This window comes from Coccinella septempunctata, chromosome 7 (genome assembly GCF_907165205.1).
Source record: "Coccinella septempunctata chromosome 7, icCocSept1.1, whole genome shotgun sequence".
NCBI classification, from domain to species: domain Eukaryota; kingdom Metazoa; phylum Arthropoda; class Insecta; order Coleoptera; family Coccinellidae; genus Coccinella; species Coccinella septempunctata.
Window position 1 is genome coordinate 13125322 of NC_058195.1, and position 20188 is coordinate 13145509.

The 20188-nt window shown below is 33.8% G+C and overlaps 3 protein-coding genes across 4 annotated transcripts in view; 1 reads left to right on the forward strand and 2 right to left on the reverse strand.

Annotated features, from left to right (window-relative positions):
• LOC123318020 (serine/threonine-protein kinase S6KL) overlaps positions 1-20188 on the reverse strand; it is an 87546-nt gene that overhangs the window by 43553 nt on the left and 23805 nt on the right. Inside the window, exon 7 of the mRNA XM_044904683.1 lies at positions 16757-16845. Within this exon, the coding sequence (XP_044760618.1) occupies positions 16757-16845 (89 nt within the window). The remainder of the gene's footprint in view (positions 1-16756; positions 16846-20188) is intronic.
• Positions 786-14614, forward strand: LOC123318019 (neurofilament heavy polypeptide-like). Of its 2 annotated transcripts, none has more exons than XM_044904681.1 (2): positions 786-920; positions 12923-14614. In XM_044904681.1, the coding sequence occupies exon 2, from the start codon at positions 12924-12926 to the stop codon at positions 14247-14249; it is 1326 nt and encodes a 441-aa protein (XP_044760616.1). In that variant the 5' UTR covers positions 786-920; position 12923; the 3' UTR covers positions 14250-14614. The 2 variants fall into 2 exon arrangements, with proteins under 2 accessions (XP_044760616.1, XP_044760617.1); XM_044904682.1 differs by lacking the exon at positions 786-920 and adding an exon at positions 12766-12837.
• LOC123318022 (autophagy-related protein 101) lies at positions 17129-20183 on the reverse strand. Its single transcript, XM_044904685.1, has one exon. It carries the CDS (start codon positions 19894-19896, stop codon positions 19228-19230), a length of 669 nt encoding a protein of 222 aa, XP_044760620.1. The 5' UTR covers positions 19897-20183; the 3' UTR covers positions 17129-19227.

The window sequence follows — 20188 nt, forward strand, 5'->3', positions numbered from 1 at the left end:
AACCTCTGAAATGTAGGATGATAAAGTTGGAAAAAATCCAGAATCATATTCTTTTTTCACTTTTTCTAAAGTAGAAAAAACTAAAATTCAAAATTATAATCTGCTCGCTTAGATTCAATAATATTTTTCTTGAGGAAAGAAATGAATGGGCTAATTGGTGTTTGGGGTGTTCTTGTCTTGAGATATAACACTTCAAGAAAATGCAAATTTATATAAAATAAAGTTAGATGTGAAAATTCAAATATAAAATTTTGAAACACTGAAATTTCATTTTATATTTTAATAATATAAGAATTCGCCTGACTCCTAGAGGGGATGCATGGATACATGTGAGAACTTCTCGCCCCATATTAAAAAAGAATCTCACTACGAAGGTCGAAGTTTATCCCATTCTCACTCTGACTCACCCTGGATAATTTTTAGTGAAATACAAACAATAAAAATTGCCTTAGGCCAGAAATACGCACAAATTTTCGCACAAGAACCCTCGAACTACAAAGCAGGATCATCGCATACCACTGTAGTTATCCCACTTAACTCCAATTATACCCCATAAATTGCCGCATCTCCTGAATTTTTTTTCTAACATAAGACGATTTCTCGCAATTTTCGAATAGTTGCACACCATCAAAATCATCATTGTGGCATCGGTACAACCACTCCAAGTACCAAGGGAATAACGAATAACTTCAAAAAACAGAAGAGATAAAAAATGAGACATCTAGACGGCTTCTCCTGCTCGAAGCAGAGCGATTAGGATCGTCTTTTCTTGAGAGAGGGGGCAATGCTTATATAAACGGATAGGTAGCAAAGTTCTGCAAACTCTGTTGGTAGATTGTTCGTCAAGTGCAGTGATTTAGGTATTTTTCAAGAATACCCGGTTTTATTCAACACTCAAGTTTCGTTTTCATACATTTCAGGTAGGTCACCCTAGTGAATATATCCATTTTTAACCCTAGCATTTTGATTAAAAAAAAATAAACTTTACATAATTCAATAATCAAAAATTTACACTGTTAGGTTTGGTGGGGAATGAAAAAATCTCTAGACAAAAAGAGTTAATTTCAAAATTAAAATATTCTAACTAATCCGATCAACTCCAATTAAAATTTCATCATATTCATAGAACTGATTTAACAGTTGAATTAACACTTCAAAGAATTCTTTCTTTGAGACTCCTTCTGATATTTTATGTTGACATAATGCTTTTTGCATCAGTAAATTCAACAGGTACATATAAGCTTTGTTTGCGTCAAGCAAAACATCACTTATTTCTCGATAAATTTTCCTAAACATAGGTACCTATCAGAAAATGAATTATAAATACGAAATGCTATACAATTCAAAAGAATGAAGATAAGATCGATTCGAAAATAGATCGAGTTTCTTTCAGGATTTTCAATCATATCTAGATTATTTTTATCTTAATGGACCAATAACATGCGTCATTTAGAATTTCCATTTTTTTCCTCTTAGACTATGCCACTAATCGTCAGTTAATCTGAAACCTATGCAGATTTCTAGTAGTGAACTTGCTTTGTCCCTATTAATTTTATGATTCAATTCCTTCCATCGCCTCAATGTTCAGCTATAAATAGAAGAAATAGATAGGGTGAATTTTTTTTGGTCCTTCGAATTCGATCATGTTTCATTTCATTCAGTTCGAAGAAAAAACAAATCAAAGGTACCCACAATAAGGAATTTTTTTCACTCAATATTTTCTGACAGTTTCAAGCTGAAGCTAAAACGAAAGAGAAAAAGTTTCTTGAAAAAATGGTGTTCAAACTTAATCAACGTAAAGAAATCTTATCCACTTCGTTTAAAATCTGTGTTCTTTTTCCTTTCTGTCCATCCTTTAATTGAATAATTCTAATAACAACTTCCTGAAGCACTTATTTTAATTTGACAAATTAAATCAATTCCAATGTAACGATCTCTTTTTTTCGAACAATGGACCGTTCAATACCGAGTACACCAAATTAAAGGAAATCATCAATTTGATTATCGAATATAAAATTGCCCTGTCTTCGTGGCTATTCCAAAATTATGTGAATCAAAGATGATATTTATTTTGCGATTTTTCGTGATATATAAAATATTTTTGGGTTGCGATTCTGCTGATATGATATACAGGTTGTAAATAGATGGTTTCGAAAACATAAAAAAGAATTTTGACAAGGAATCAACTATTCATTTACAACCTGTATAAATATTATCTGAATATTCTCGAACATATGCAGTGATATTCTTTATCCTTTTTGAATATGTATTTACAGATATACAGGGTGAGTCTTTGACTCGTACAATATTTGACAAAAAGATATAGCCATTTTGAGTTTTCATAATGAGCTATACCACCCCTGGAAAAACAAAATTACCTTAAGAATAACTAGTTAAATCTGTGACACTAAACCTCTGCGGATCTTTAAAAAAAAGTTGCATTCAGCCAAAGTACCCAATTTTCCGAAAATCACATATATTTTTCGTTTTTGAACATCAAATTAGCCGAAAATGGCGCATTGTACGAGAAAATATGAAGAACACTTTTATTCTACAAAACGTTCATATATTCATTAGATGGAGTCCAACTTAGTTTCAAGAGTAGGGTTTTTGAATTTTTTATATTATTATGGTACGTAATGGTCATAATGAGAAAACTGGAAGACGTGGGTAATATCTTGTGCTCGAAAACAATTCACCAAATAAATGAAAAATATTCCGTAATTCATATCATTCGATAAAACCGTTTGTGAGGCAGAACTAAAATTAATTTTTTTATGGTTTTTCAAGAGCCTGTATCTTTTAAACCGAGCCAATTCGGAAAAAATGGTAAAGGCAGAAAGTGTTTCTCAAGAACTCAACTGTTAAAATATTTGTACGAGTTAAAGTCTCACCCTGTATATTGTGAATACAATTTTTTTATAACCTTTGATGATGTGTTACTCGATCCGCAGTACTTATAATACAATACAATGAGTCTTATAGAAGCTTTGGAGGGTAGCAGGATAATATATTTGAAGAATTATGCACTTTCCATAAAAAAAAAAGTAGTCAATAAGGAGTCACTATATTTAGATGAATTTTCATTTGGTTATTTCGAATTCACAGCAAATTCCATCGAACTACCTCCACTAACACTTGAAAAAAATTCTGGACGACAGACGCAAGAATTTTTTCGAATCTTCATATCCCAAATCGTGATTTTTTTCTGTGTTCCATACTATCGGGTAATCATTCTCAAATGAGATCTAAATGGGAGAATAATGCAACATTCTGGTTTAGGAATATCTCATTCATTTGCATATTCGAAAGGCGAGAAGAATTCACAATAATGTTAGTAAATGTCAAAAGAAATAATACGCACATTCGCGTTATATAAAAACATACCGCCGATAAATATCCGACCACCTTCTACAGACATTCCGAAGCGACATGATTTGCGACAATTATAAGCCCACGGTTGTTATTATTATTATATGCATTTATTATCAGTGCTGTTGGTAACAATGCAACCGCGAACCTCTCTGGATTACGATGTCCTAATACGAAAATTGTACGATAAATAAGCTAATCACCTCGATTCATATTTTAAATTGCGTTTTCACCATCGTGACAAATTCTATGCGGTTATTTTCGATCTGCTTCGGTATTCATCTTGACTATACATCATCTTACCTTTGGAGGTCATAGCAGAACGATGTCGTCTGATGCAAGCTTTAGTTACATCAAATTCATAATGCAATTTTACTATTTTTCAACTAGTATAACCAAGAAGATAGATCTTTACGATTTGCCTCAAAACCCTCCAAACATCTATGGTGCTCACGAAATTGGCGTATACAGGGTGTATTTGAAGGTGAGGCTTTTTTTTCAACAGATGGTAAAACTGGTCAAAATGAAACGTTTCACCAAAAATCACCTATACAAAACTTTCAAAATGGCAAAGTTGAAAAAAAAAATTGAAAATGATTACTGAAATAGATCCTAATACGACCTTAGACCGTTTGTTAGCTGAATTATCGAAAAGCAGTGTGAAAAAATTATTGTGGTTTCGTTAAGGATATTGGCTCGTTCGATATTTACATGGTTATGAAATGGATCGCCGAATTGTTGTCATTATTTTTTTTTAGAAATGGCTCATTTCGATACCAACTGACAGAAGATACTTAGGACACAAGTGTAAAAAATAGAATAATACTTCAAAATCTCACCAATAAAATTCTTCTTAATTATTCACGAATTTTTTCACAAAGGGCATATCAAACTTCTTGTTCGAACATTCCAACAATCGTCGTAAAAATGGGATGAAATGGAGAAATATCATAGCACTTTTTCAACATAACTAACATAAGCACTTTCAAGAAACTGCCTCGATTTCCTACATTTTTTTCCACCCTAAATTGCACTATACAATAATTATGATTCTCTCAAAAGTGACCTGATTCATCTAATCGGATGAACTTGGTACTGAACCATTCATTGTCCAGCCATATGTTTATGTTTTGTTTCGTTTTTGTGATGCCGGAGTCAGCTTCCACAGTCCCGTACTTGAAATTCAATGAAATTTTGTCGAACTCCTACTTGTTGTATCTCAGCCATCTTGGATATTTTATATAGACAATTTCTGGTTAAACGACTTATTTTGATGAGTTCCACCTTCTGTCAAAAAAAAACCTCACCTTTTAAAACACCCTGAATGTAACAAAATTAGTAAATGTAATGAATAATTTCACAAGTTTCTCATTAATGAGTTCAAACTACCAACGAAACAAAATAAGCAACTAAAATAAAACAATCAATAAAACCAATCTTGAAACCTCTGGATCTTTTGAGCAACATCATGCAGCCCAAAATAATTTTATCATCTATCAACTTCAATGCAGAATTTCCTGAGTGAAAGGTTAGAAAAAGAAGAATTGTCATTGTCGAAAACACATCTAATCACCTTCAGTTTCCAAAAAATAGAAAATAAGACAAAAAGACGAAAGTTGAACATCTTCTGTTTTTTTTCTTATTACAAATTTTATGTGATTTCTTAGTGTTGTGTTCTGCCTACTTTGTTTGATTTTGTTCCTTATTTTATTTTATTCACTCTATACATTCACTTGAAGTTGAAGAAAAGTAGGTACTTATACACTTGTGCAAAGTATCCTTGAAATTATATCATCAAAAATTTTCAAAAATCTCGAAAAAACATTCTTATGTCCGAACCAGTTCCACAGATAGCGCTCAAATAATTCAGATTTTGTTTGAAATTTGCAAAGTTCTGGTTTGAAATTTTATGGGGAGTAACAATAGCCATAACTTGAGTTCTAGCACCATTCCGAAGACTCAGCATAACAATAATGAGTCAAATCTAAACCGTCACGTAAAATCAATTCTTCCTAATTCCAGATTTCCGTCATTATTTGAGTCAAACAACGCTGGCTCACTTAAAATCCTTGCCACTAGGAACTGAATTGAATAATTCTCTATTTCCTAGTACAGACATTTCCTTCGTCGACGGATTAGATTCAAGGTTCTTCCTCCTATTCGAAAAACTTAAAAAATTTCTAGGTCTCTGGCTGAAATCGATTTTGGACTTTTACGATGAACTCAACTTTTCTCGGTGCGGAGAAATTTTCGGACTGGAGGAATTGCAACCAAACGGTAGTTGTTGATCTTGACCCAACGGTCAATTATCTTTGACAGATTTGTTGTTTTTAGTCGTCTAGAGACCTTGGAAGAGGCTCCAGTATGGAGAAAGAGCTTCTTGCGATTATTCGTAACCGATTGATGTTCGGTTATTTCATAATGGACTGAATTTCTACAAGCTATAGGTCGCTGGTCTTCAATTTGTTGCCTGCTGTTGATGTCGACAGAAATTATTCGTAATTAATACATATTTTGACAATTTTCAATGGAAGGGGAAAAAACGTGAATTAATTGGGGTAGGGTGGTAGTAGCTCTTAAAGAATCAAGTTTAGTGGTACATTTAAAAATGTTAATATAGTGATGTGAACAAATTTAAATGTTGAATTGAAAAAAATTTATTTTTTGGACCAATTTAAGGAAAGCCCTTCCATTTTGAATATTTCAGAGAGACTCTCATTCAACCTTTGCATTATTTTTGTGTCGTTTGATAGACAATTCAACCCCTAACGTTCCAAGGCGAAAAAAGAATATGAGTTGAAAAATAAATCATTTCAAAGACCTTTCCGATCTGAGTAACTATAGTATAGAATATGTATTTGTTTTCATACTTTGATTACATCAATATCATCGATCATCAAGAGACTATTGTTTAGGTTTCCTAACATCCTGCTCTCCACAAAAAATGAGTTTATTTTCCCTTAAGAAGAATTGGAGATTTCTAACCAACATTTTTCGTTTGATTAAGTTTTAAAAATGCAATTTTTTGGCGTAAGTAGTTAGATATGATTTGAAGGCAAGATCATCATAAACACTAATATACAGGCTGAATCGATTGGTCGATAACTATTGAAAATGTTTGGCTAGGAGGATGATTCAAAGGTTGGCGAAATCGACTCTGATTAGTGCAAAAGCAAAAACTATTCTTGACTTTATACAAGGTGAGTCTTTGACTCGTACAAATGTTTTAGATCAAAAGAAACACTTTTTACCTTTACCATTTTTTTTCGAATCGGCTCCCTTTAACAGATACAGGCTGTTGAAAAACCATGAAAAAAAATTATTGTTAGTTCTCTCTCACAAGCGGTTGCATCGAATGAAAAAAATTTCGGAAAATAGTTTTTCATTCATTTGATGAATCTTTTACGAACACAAGATATCACCCACGTCTTCCAGTTTTTTAATTATGAGCATTACGCACCATAAAAATAGCAACATTTCAATGAACTCAACCCTTGAAGCTGAGTTGGACGCTATACAATGAATATTTGAACGTTTTCAAAATAAAAGTATTTTTTATATCTTCTTGTACAATGAGCCGTTTTCGAGTAATTGGATGTTCAAAAATTAAAATGTGAAATTTGAAAAATTGGGTACTTTGGCTGAATACAACTCTGTTTGAAAGACCCACAGATATGTAGTGTCACAGATTTAGCTAGTTATTCTGAAGATAATTTTGGTTTTCCAGGGATGGCACAGCTCTAAAAAGGGCTATATCTTTTTATCAGGGCCGAATCGGAGAAAATTATATAGGAAAACAGTTTTTCTTTTGACCTCAAGAGTCTACTGTTAAAATATTTGTACGAGTCAAAGACTCACCCTGTAGAAAGCGGTGAAACACGACACCACACTGCTTTTTCCAATGAAAAAAACCAATTTTTAAATCTGCATGAAATACTGATTTCGAAATACTCCAATTGTCATAATTTCTGTGTTCCCTGATGATGGCCATTTTCGAAAAATAGCAGTGTTTTTCAGACCACCTGTACTGTTTTAGAGTTCGAGCGTTTTCCACAGAATAATATTATTTGAAAGATATGAATTTTTGCATTACGTTTCATTCATTAAATTACGCATTCGTATCAAACGAAAATGAAGGGAATTCAAAAATTTTGCATAAAAAAAGGCTATTTTTCCTGAAATTCATCGTTTAAAACTACCACCAGAAATTAATTTGAATAATATATCATTGAAATGAGATTTTTTTCATCAAACCTCTCACGCATTATGCGTCTAATTATTTGTTACCTTTATGAAAAAATATTTCAATAATACAGAAACCAAACAAACGGGGGAAGGTCGAACCCATACAGCGCGATCTGGTGCCATAAATTTCCATTCGAACCTGAAATGAGGAAATATACAATAACGAAAACGAACGCAACAATTCCTCTAACAAACAACGCAGTTTCTTAGGAGAAAAACGCAGAACAGATGGAACGGCCCTGTGAACCGAGATCTCATGAATAGGAATGAACTTTCATTTGTTCAAGTTTAAAGCGACCGACCTTCTTTCAGCATCGCTCTCAGGTATTCGATTCAATAATAATAATAATCGTAAGTTAGCGTTGCGTCACTTACAGATTGTCGATAATTTCAATATGAACCGCGGAATCCGAGATTAACAGTTGTACAAGAGCAACGGAGTCATTTACCCGTAGAAAGATGATTATTTGAATCGTTATTAATGTCATATGTACAGGGCATCCTAAATTGTCTACTCATAACGCCTTGCTCTTAACCGAGCGTTGAAGTCTCCGCACTCAACGAAGTTTGTTGTTCATTTTCTCTTGAACCCTTTGGCCGATTTCAGCAATTCTTCTTCAAATTGTAGCTTGATTCTTCCGTAACATCACTGCTCAGATGCTTTCTTCAGTTACTTGGTTTCTTGTTATATACAGGGGTGAACAACTGAATGAGAAGTAAGCTTCTATTCAGCACACCCTATGGAGGGAATCTTTGACAGACGAGAACGTTTATGGAAACTCAGAGGTTGTATCATCTTTTCTTAACATTTCCTGTTTTACTCATTGCGGTATCTCAATTTTGAAAGAAATTACAACAGTTTATCTGAGCTACTTAATTAAAACAGGGTCTTTGACTTGTACAAATATTATAACAGTAAATTCTTGAGATCAAAAGAAACACTTTTTTCCCTTACCATTTTTTCCGAATCGACTCGGTTTAAAATATACAGGCTGTTGAAAATTCATGAAAAAAAAATTATTTTTAGTTCTATCTCACAAACGGTTTTATCGAATTTTATGAATTTCGGAAATTAGTTTTTCATTCATTTGATGAATCTTTTTTGAATACAAGATATCACCCTGGCCTTCCAGTTCTCTCATTATGACCATTACTTATCATAAAAATACCAAAAATTCAAAGAACTTAAATCTTGAGACTTAGTTGAACGCTATCTAATAAATATTTGAACGTTTTGTAGAATAAAAGTATTCTTCATATTTTCTCGTATAATGCGCTGTTTTCAAGTAATTTGAAGTTCAAAAATTAAAAATTATCTGTGAAATTTGTAAAATTGGGTATTTTGGCATAATACAACTCTGTACTCTGTTCAAAAGATCCATAGATGTGTACTGTAACAGATTCAGCTAGTTATTCTGAAGAAAATGCACAGCTCATTAGAAAACTTAAAACGGCTATCGTCCAGTTGCAGGAAAGTCCATTAAAATTTAATACTTCATTGAAATCTTAATCCTCCATTTTCCCCTTCAAAAATGACAGTTTTAAATTTTGATAGGGCATCAAATCTTAATGGACTTTCCTGCAACTGGGCCTATATCTTTTTATCAGGGCCAAATTGAAAAAAATAGTATAAAAAAAGTGTTTATTTTGACCTCAAAAATCTACTGTTAAAATATTTGTGCAAGTGAATTCTGATAAAAAAGAAAAAATGTGTTTTTATGGGGACAGCACTGTTTTCTGGATTTCGCAAATACAACACTTTTAATGGTCAAAAAATCATACGTTGGCTAGCAATGGCCAGCCAGGATTACCCTGTCACCAGGGTAATCTGCTAGACCCATTCTCATAAGGTGCTTCCTGAGGTTAAAATGCCCTGTATAAGGAATCCAGTTGGGAAGTGTAACATATTTTTGCTAAGATCCAGATACTTGATCCTATTTTTCTGGCAGTTCCCAAGGACTTTTTGCAGTGTCCAGTCTAGGAATATTCTCCCAGAGTCATTCTCTTTCGTTCTTTTCCTTCTCCTGAAACCCTTTCTTGTAGGTACATTTCTTAAACCGCAAAAAGGTTCTGGGCCAATAAAATAAGTGTAAAAGAATTAGTAATAGTTAGTCTTATAGATATAGATAGACAGTTCAATGATAAGGACAGACTGATAGAAAGAGGAACTTATTGATCGTAACCAAAATGGCGACTACTATGTCAATTTAAATGAACATTCGACTATACGTCAACTGTCAACCATTTTGTCAACTGTCATTGTCATTTTTAAACAGTTATTTTCAAGAAGTTTCTGTGTATATTATTATCGAGCATCCCTATTGAAGTAATGGTAAGAAAAAGAAGTGGAGGAATTTTTTCCATCGTCTATATAAGCCATTTCTAAGAATCCCTCAGTGCGGTAAAATATAGCGATGCGTATATACCTACTGCTAAATATTCATGGCTGCACTTGCATTTTCTGCTGCAATCAGAAGTATCAAAGCCCATTATAAGGATGCGCGATGAATAATTCAAGGGAAACTTCCGTTCAGACATTTTATAACGTAATAGATCAGCCATTAGAGACTATGAACTTGTTCTTGCACTTTTATTTTTCAATACGATCGTGCGTCTAACGTACCTAGATAATTACTGATACAAATCGACGCTATAAAGAAATGGCGTAAAGACACATCCGAGACACAGAGGTAATTCAACTCGGGCACGGTCTTGCTTTTATCCTCCTTTTATATAATTCATGTGGGGAAAGAAAAAGAGACAAAAACCTCTCGGTTGAGGCTCTAGCGGGAGAAGAGTGGCATCATAGAATCAGAGAACCGGTTAGGTGAACAGCCTAAATGCATATCTCTGGTGTGTAGTAGATCTTCGTTTTGTTCTTTTTTACTATCTGGCCATATCTGTCTTTTCGTTGTTTTTATTTCTGTTCGATTCGCCCGTTTTGGTATCAACGACCAGGAGAGTAACGTTCATTTTCGTTTTGGCATAACCAGAGGCGCAGTTTGAAAGGATTCGAATCATTCGAGATCATCTGACAATGAATTTGGGATAGCTTTCATGAGTACTTGGGTACTATACACAATAATTGACAAGACAAATCTAGCTGTTTTATAAAAGATTGATTTGATTGGCTTCATTATATCTTTCTTGACTGACAAATGCATCCCATGTACAGGGATGGGCACTATTTGAAATATTGTAGTTTGAATGTGTAAATGAAATACAAAAACATATTTGGTATTTGCAATTTACTCCATTTACTGCCATTTATAGGTACCATGTACTATACGTCAAATTATAAAGTGGCATTGACATTTTTGAACGGTTACGCTCAGGAAGTTTTTGTATATTTGTTAACTATTAATTGAGTTTATATGAGCAGACACTGCTTAGATACAGCTCTTTGACATCTAAAAAGCAATATTTAATTTTTTTTTTGTAAACCACAAAACGGACAGGAATAAAGGGAAGAAAGACCTCACCCAATCCATGAAAAATTAATTTTTGATAGCTTGATTCATATGGAATAAATAAGGTCTCCTGTAATGTCTTCCTTAAAGTAAAGAAAGAAATTCATCAACAGATAGATAGAGTGAGTAGTATAGGTTGGAATTATCTTCGAACTTAAATTTATCTAGTAGGCTAACATTATAAAGAAACACTACCAAAAATTTTTTGATTGCCCTCTCGCTCCCATAGAATGTCAATTTCATTTCTGTGTTTTCTGGTTTCTAAAAATGAAATTCAAAATTGCTTTTCAGTAAGTATCTATGCGTTTTTAGGCCAATTTGCAGTAACGTCCATTGAAATTTCTAAATGTCATTTTCGAGAAGAATAATGCTGGATAAAAATTTTAATGGAGCATTAAATTATAATTGACGTTCCTTCAAGTGGGTATTAGTCTTTTTGATTATTGATAGTTATAACACAGAACCATTGGAATTTTCTGTCAAAAAAGTCTGAAACACCACCGATAACAGTCTTTGGATGTTTTGTTTTAAGCGTGAAATTAATTTCGAAGATTTGAAAAAGAAAAAATAGTCAATTAATGTACACACTTATTTATCACTCAGCCTAAGCTCACAATCAATGAGTCAAATTAGCATTTCAGATATAGATAATTCATTCAAAACCCAAAACGGTTGTATGTAGAAACAGCCATTAAAAATCCCGATTTACATCCCAAGTCACGAATAATATTGAATGCATCCCAGTGCATCTCGCGGCTATAACGGCGATGTCCTCTGGTTAAAATAAATTGGATAATGACCAGTTACACTCATTCATAACTTGTATCCATCAATAGGCCTTGCAGGATGAAGATGGCACAACAAAACGGTAAAAAAAAAATTAACAAACAACTGAATACCGCTAGCGGCGAAGGATACTTATTTACTATCGCGATAAAGATCGCTCATTTTAAATGTTTCCTGTCATTATCTAATCTTAGCCTTCTAGAAATCTCATGAATAGGCAGCGTACCCGAAAATATTCGACAATTATTTCAATAGTTGTTGATACGTTCAATCTGACCCTTAAGGGAACCCGTTTATTGACCTCAGGATTTATTCTGGACCAATTGAGAAGATTATATGCATTACGGGCAGTCTCTTTTTCACTGAGTACTATGAAACCAAATTATCACTGATATTTAATCGAATTAAAAAAATAAAGAAATGACTAAATACAAAGATACGATATATAGATATTTTCATGCATTTTTTTAAGTTGAAAGTTGAAGGGTCCATACTCGATTCCATACTCCTCTAGATTTTACAGAATGAAATGTATACTGCTCCACAAAAGTTGACGAATTTTAGGAATTTGGTTGATGTTTCAAAAGTTTCCTCTTTTTTATTAAAAAATTACCCCTCTTAAGAATTTTTTCAGCTTATATTTTTATGGTGTTTTTTTATGTTTGTGCAATACATTTTCTTTTGAAATTACCCTAAGACAATTGTCTGGAAACGCCCCTGCTTGAAAGTTGATTTTGAAAAACATTTATGTATATGAAATAATCCTACTGAATTTGATCAAGAAATCAAATCCAAAAGTCTTTCGCATTAATTTATGTACACCCTGTATAATATAGACTATAATCCCGCCAAATATGCCATTGCTGTTGTCATTCTTGACAACTACAAAAATTTTTGACGTACCATCATCTGAATAATTTTTGAAGAAAATACAAATCACCATAAAATTCCTCTCAAGAAAGAAGTGAGTCTTTCCAATAATGGGGCGGATTTTAATCAACATGATGTACCACGAAAACATTATAATTCACCCAATTTTTTTCTTTCAGAATGAAGATCGCAGCCGGGATTTTCCTATTGATAGCTGGTGCATTGGCATACCCAGTCGCAGAAACCGACGTAAAAAACCAGGAGGTCCCTCTCGTCATCACCGATTACTCCTCGGTGGCCAAAGCTGAAGATCAAGTGGTCCACGACGCCCCCCATGGAGTACCCGGTCACGTGCACGACTCAGAGGAATCCTCGTCGTCAGAAAGCGCAGAAAAATCCGCCGAAATCGAAAAACCCAAGGACGAAAACAAACAGGACAAATCCAGCGAAAGCAGCGAAGAAGGTGTGATGCAAGATGGCATCCCTGCTTCCACATTGAAGCCCGCCGTCGAAAAGAAAGAAGTTAAGGAAGAAGCGAAAGAACAGCCCAAACCCCAAGAACCTTCCCCAATTGCCGAAGCCAAATCCGCAGCACCAACAAAAGACGAAGCCCCTAAAGTAGAAAAACCAGAAGAAGAGAAAAAAGAAACACCAATCGCTTTGAAATCTCTACCAATAGAAGAGAAAACAAAACCAACAGAAAAGCCCCAGGAAAAAGTTGAAACTGTAGTCGCTTCAGAACCACTGCCTACACTCAAATCTAGCGCACCTGTAGAAATCCCCGCTGACAAAAAAGAAGAAGCACCAGCTGAAATTGAGAAACCACTAGCCCTTCCAGCCTTGAAAAAAGATACCCCAGCTGAACCAGCCAAAGCCGAAGAAGCTGCACCAAGTGAGCAAAAAGTCGAAGCTGCCCCTGTAGCTGAAGAGGCTGTGCCCCAACTGAAATCAGCTGAGAAATTGGAAGATAAACTCGTAGTTCCTACCACTGAGAAAATCGCTGAAAAGGAGAAAGCTCTCCCTGAAAAGAAGGAGGAACTTGTTGAAAAACCAGAAGACAACAAAGTCGAAGAAATCAAACAGGAGGAGAAAAAACCCGAAGCAATCAAAGCTGAAGAGGCAAAACCTATCGAATTGCCCAAAGCTAAATCAGTCCAAGAAGTACAGACCGAGGAAAAGAAACCAGAAGAAATCCCATCAGTCAAACCTAAGGAAATAGTTCCCTCAGTAAAATCCATCAGCGAAGGAGAAGACAAGAAAATTGAAAAGGAAACTTTACCCGAAGCACCAGTTGCTTTAGAATCTAAACCTGCTGAACCTAAAGTAGAAGAACCTAAAGTAGAAGAAAAACCTAAACTAGAAGAAAAACCCATAGTGGAAGAAAAACCAAAAGCTGAAGAACCAAAGGCAACAGCCAAATCGATCGAAGAAAGTAAAACTGAAGAGAAGAAAACCGAAGTAGTAACAACAGAAAAATTACCCATCACCAGTGCATCAAGTTCTTGAAATTTCTAGGAATTCTCCAACTATACAAGTTCCACAGACTGAAGGAGGTTTGCTTGCCCTTTTGTTCCAAAGCACTTAAAATACGTGAACATCTGGTTAACCAGACCTCGATCCATCGATTTTTATTTATATTGTGCTCGAATTCCTTATGGTGGAGTGCGTGTTGCTGTCGACAGGGTGGTCAACAATTATTGTTTTTCGTTGTGAAATAGTGTCATCATCGCTCAATGAAGGACTTTATACATCATTTCATACATAACCGACTTTGCCAACTAGGTTGATAAGTACGTCACAATTTTAGATTATACAAGTAATTTAAAGAATTAATTTATGTATTTGAACCATTGAATAAAGTTTGATACATATTTTCTGTTTTTGTTCCATTTCTTCAAGTCTTTATGCATACATGCATAGCCATGAAGGGTAAGAATATAGATAGTACCTCAAACTGATGGGCTCTAGAACTAAACAAAATTCCAAACGAAAAATTATCTTAATTATGTGAAGAACCTGAATTGATGTGGCCAAGTATATACTTGATGAAAATTCATAATTAAAGTAACACTGAATCACATGAGTTATTTAACCATGCACTAGGTATCACAGTAGCATCTTATTCACGTATATACAGAAAAACTCATAAAAAAATGAGGTTGCTGACCCACTGATGACAATATTTTTATCTTGTGGAGCTCAAGCAATTAAGTAATATTACGAAAAAATTGATTCTCATCTGGCCAGTGGCGTAGAGCAAAATTCGCCCCCTCCCCGCAGGATTTTAGTCGGGTCACCTTCCATAGATCTATGTTATATATGATAAGTTTTCAGAGAAGAATAATAAAGAAAAAATTATGAAAACAATAAATATACAATAACAAAACAAAAATATTTAAACAAGGATAATATAGATTCTCATAAAAAAATAAATGTTCTGAATAAAAACAGAAATTTATCTGTGAAATAAATATGAATATGCAACGTAAAAAATTATTCAATAAAAATTCATTAGACCTCTAAAACTATGTAAAGGTTAAATTGCTGTGAAAGGTATTTTGTGCCAAATTTCTCTACCTGAAGAAAGATTAGCCTGTTGGGCCATGCCATAATGAACAGCATTTTTCCTTTCGAAAAACAAATTATTTCAACACCTATCAGTTATTACTAATTTTAAAATATCACAAAAGTTATAAAAGAGAAAATTACTCAGAAGCCTGAGACATTCTGAGAGTATAAGGACGATCAATATAATTAATACAAATTTTTAAGCTTCAATAAAAAACACCAACATGTTGAACCATTTTACACTTGACTTAGTTGAAAAAGAGAGAATTAAGATAAAGATAAAGTTTGAAGAACAATCCTAATCTCCTTTAGGTAAGAAAACGTACATCCGGATTTCATATATAAGTTTTATTTTTTTCCTTTGTGTAATGATTTTTCTTCATCAAATTTACTGATTTTTATGTACCTTACTGTTCTATTGAAACCGCTATAATGACCCAGTCGTCGAAGCGGACCTTTATATAAATAAATAATAAAGGACCCTGCATCTTGGTAGGACTGTTTAATGTAGGTACTCAAACCTTTAATGCGTTGGCATTTTATCAAGTGATTTCCTTTCAATTTCGGTATTATATCACTCCTAACCCATCAATTTCTTTTCTCCATACCTTAATCCCATACTTCATACTTTTAATGTGAACACCTTTATTTCTTTCATGATTTTCATTCAAGAGATCCAAAGAAAGAACTACTGAAGTGTATGCCCGATGCATACGCCAATTTGTAACGTTGATCATGTGTTTCCAGAACTAAACATCTCTATAATCTTTTTCGAGCTAACACTGAATAACCTCACATTAATCAGAGATTTCCTAACCGACCTAGAACATTTAGATATGCCATCAATATAGAATATGATGAACAACATGAAACATTTTGATACCGTCAACTTGTCAGAAATACGTTTAAGTTCATTTTTGATACTTTTTCATTGATTCATCTACTATTATATGAGAACACCTTTACAGATCTAGGACGAGTGGTCAAATAGTCAAATGCCTTGACATAATTTTGAGCATCTCCTTCAGATGAATTTCCCTATTTATGTCTCAGATCTTTTGATCTTTATAACAATCGTTGACAAGCACGATGAAGCAGAAGACGTTTATAAAATTGTTATGGCCATATGCACCGTTTCATTAAACGAGATTAATTCTCAAAACGTCTTTTTTTTCTATGGAGATTCTACGCCTAAACGTCGTTTTTAGTGCTTAAACCTCGTTCAATCAAACGGTGCATACGGCCATAAGAAGTTTATGTAATGAAAAGAGCATACTGAAAATCTGCATCTTTGGAAAAAATGAAAAACCTTCACCTGTGATGAGATGTTTAGTATTTCTTCGATCTCGAAATTGGTAGCACTGATATATTCTAAAAGTCAACACTAAAAGATAACTGTTGGCGCGTTCACTCAAACCCATAACCAATTCCTTTGCTCGGCTTACCTTAGATGTCAACATGATACAAGTGAGAACGCCCAAGCTCCACCAGTCTACCGCATGTCCATATGGTTTGTACTCCAATATTTCGGGTGCTGCAACAAAATAACTTACCTGTAATGACCGTCCAAAAACTTTTTCATCGAAAGAACTTTAAAACTAACTGAATTCTACACAGCTATACTCAAAGTGAAGTCAATATTATATTCTATGCCAGTATTCACAATCCACTGCGAGAATTGTCCTAAACTGTATAAAAAATTCTAAGACAGAACCAGAAACCTCCAACACTTAAATCTTTTTTCGTCTTGAGTATATTTTAGAACATATTATTGAACCAGAATAGCAGAGTTGCTAGTCCCAGAAAAAGAAAACAAAATAGATAGATAAATTTATTTTTTTCTCATTAATTTGACATCACATTTAATAATAAACTGGAAACTATTCACAAGTATTTACAATATTTAACATTATCCGTTTTGAATATGTACATATTTTCACGATGTATTATTTAACGTGCGTTATTCATAGAATTTTGTTTTATGCTTTGTGGTGCTCAAAATATATCACAATGAAAATTTCAGAATGACTACTCATAATTACAGGGTGGGCAAACGATTTTTAGTACTGCAGCTTTCCGAAAAAAATGAGCTTGTTCACATTCAAAAATTACCCGAAATAGCTGGCAAGCTGAACGTTTGCAGCTTCAATATTTCCCAAAAAAAAAGTGATCAAAAATTGTGTGGCAGCTATTTATCAGCTTTCTGCCACAGTACATCAAAATTCACCCACCTTGTTCACCATTCGAAATAAATATAAGAAACTAGTAAGTATATAATATGTGAAATCTCTTTCACCATATATTGTACAAAGATTTATTTGTCATTTCACTATATTCTGTGAGAAAATCAAGGGGTTTAGTTCAACTCATGCTTACATAACAATGAATACAAAATAAGGTCATCACAACCAATCACCATACTTAAAAAACATGAATAGTTCAAATCTATACGCCTATAATTAAATACTACTATCCAGAAAATCTATTGGACCAACATTCACAAAAACAAACACAAACATTATACCATAAATAAAATTTATTTTCACATTGTACAAAGTCTGTTATGATCATACACACCCCAAACAATTCTCATTAATATCACCTTACTTTACTGATAACAGTACTTTGTACTATATTCAATTTGAATTTGTATATATATTTTATATATTGGAACATAATAGGATTGTCTTACTTCAAATAAATATTATGTGGATAAAGCAGTAAAGGAACGCAAAATGTGATTCTGAACTAAAATATTTTAAAAAAATTAAGATTTCCAGGTGATGCTAAAAGGCAAACTGAAGGTTTTGAATTTTCCATTTAATCTATGCGCGGATAAGCAAGCTTATGACTAGTTTGAAAATCTTTTATGAGAAATTAACAGTTTGAATCAAAGATTCAAATATGCTTTGAATTGTAACATACGGGCAAACAATAACTTGAAGATCTAGGAGAAATTTATTACAATAACATCTATCGAAACTAAAAAACAAAATTTGTATATACATTTCCTGTGTAATAACAAAGTTAATTCAATTCTTTGCACTTTTTTACCATTTTTGTAGGTATGCTGAGTGTAGTATTAAATCAAGTGTAAAAATTTTTGAAAACAAACTGATTGTTGGAAAAAATTTGTAGAACGCGAAATTCCTATATTTCCAAAATCTGATTTCAATGAATATCTTACGAATTGATTAGGAACTCCTATGTGGAAATTTGGATGAGGACATAAGCTCTTTCTGTGTCAAATGAAAATTGACTTCGTGAGATTGAAAAAGTGATATAGAAGAGGAAACGACCAACTGTTAAAATACGGAATATACGGTGTACGTATAATTTTCAAAATCAACTCGTATATTGCCAAATTCGAAATCTTCCATATCATGTTTTTGTTTTGATAGTTTTCACGCAAATCCGTAATTTTTATCAATTATTTCATGCAAACTCAAATTGACAAAGGGATTTAATTGTTTATTTTATGTTTCCACGTTTATAGCAAGAATGTTTGAAAATTCCCTCCATCATTTTCCTCTTGTAGGATTCAAAAAAATGCTCACACGTGAATGAATTAAAAAAGAAATATACCTAATCATGTGGATATTTCTATTGATATTCTTCATTTTTAGAAGATAATAACATTACCTTTTCACACTGTCAACTAAATAAAAATCAACTGAAGGCATGACTGATACCTCAAACTTAAAAATGTCCTACTTCATATTTATAAGAGCGCAATGAAAAATTTTCATCCAATTTGTACCAAATGAATAATTTGCGGAACTAATAACCAACTAGGGTAAACAAAATTCTTGAAAATAAGTTGACGAGAGTTCCGATGAACCCTATCTCATTTCTGTGATGTGAAAACCTGACCAGTGCTGAAAAACGTTTATGTCATTGATAATTTTCGACAGATCTAAAACGAAAATGTTTCTCTGAGAAGCTTGCGCACAGTCGAACCCATACTAACTGCAGAGGACGGTCCGTTAACGGAGTAATCAAACTTGAAGAGATAAGGCTGAACATCCGGCAGGCCAGTATTGAAAACGTATTCCAAATCGCTGCGGTTCGAAACGACCGGTATGTAATTTTCGTGCCTGTTCATGATATCCGTTATATGGATAATCTTATCACTTATCGCCTGTCCAACTTTCTCACGATACTCGCCCCATCTATCGAGATTCACCGACACTAAATCTAACCTTACTGTCCATACTTCCCAAGGGACGCAGTCGGAGTACAGCGGCCATTTCTGAGGTCGCCTCTCGAAGAATTCCAGGCTGATCTGGCCAGTGTTATAGCCGTTGTTCTCACTCTCGTGGATCGCGTTCGAGAATTTGAGGATTTCCCCGTTCACTAGACCAAGCAGAGCCGAGGACGAGCAACAAACGTAATGGAGGTCGATAAAGTCGCACTTAACGTCAGTGTACCCTATGCTCCCCATCTTATACCTATTGGTACCCTCGTAGTACTCGAATTTACCGAGGGTACGATGTAGCAGTATGGTGTGAAATAGGCTAGAAACAGCATCGTACGTTTGACTACCTTTCAGGGTAAGTTCGAAAGTCTGACTTCTAGCATTCATTTTGACGTTCCGTTCCGATAATCTTCTGTCAAGAAACGGATCGCATAATATATTTTTATCTACTTCGTTCGTATTATTGAATAGTTCAAAAATCACAGTTATCTTTGTTATCCCTGAGAATCGAATTGCAGCTAATAATAACGGTCACTTATTTAAAATATATCACATTCATCAGGATGATATTATTGTTCACGTCCAGGTCACAATTGCACGAGAGTGATTCTATCTGCCTCGTATCACTTCGAAACGATTTATAATCTTTGGTATTTGAAATGGGATTTCTTAGTGCATA

What these genes read in the sequence shown, in the direction of transcription:
- LOC123318019 (XM_044904681.1), top strand. Translation starts at nt 12,924, where the DNA reads ATGAAGATCGCAGCCGGGATTTTCCTATTGATAGCTGGTGCATTGGCA.
- LOC123318022 (XM_044904685.1), bottom strand. Translation starts at nt 19,896, where the DNA reads ATGAATGCTAGAAGTCAGACTTTCGAACTTACCCTGAAAGGTAGTCAA.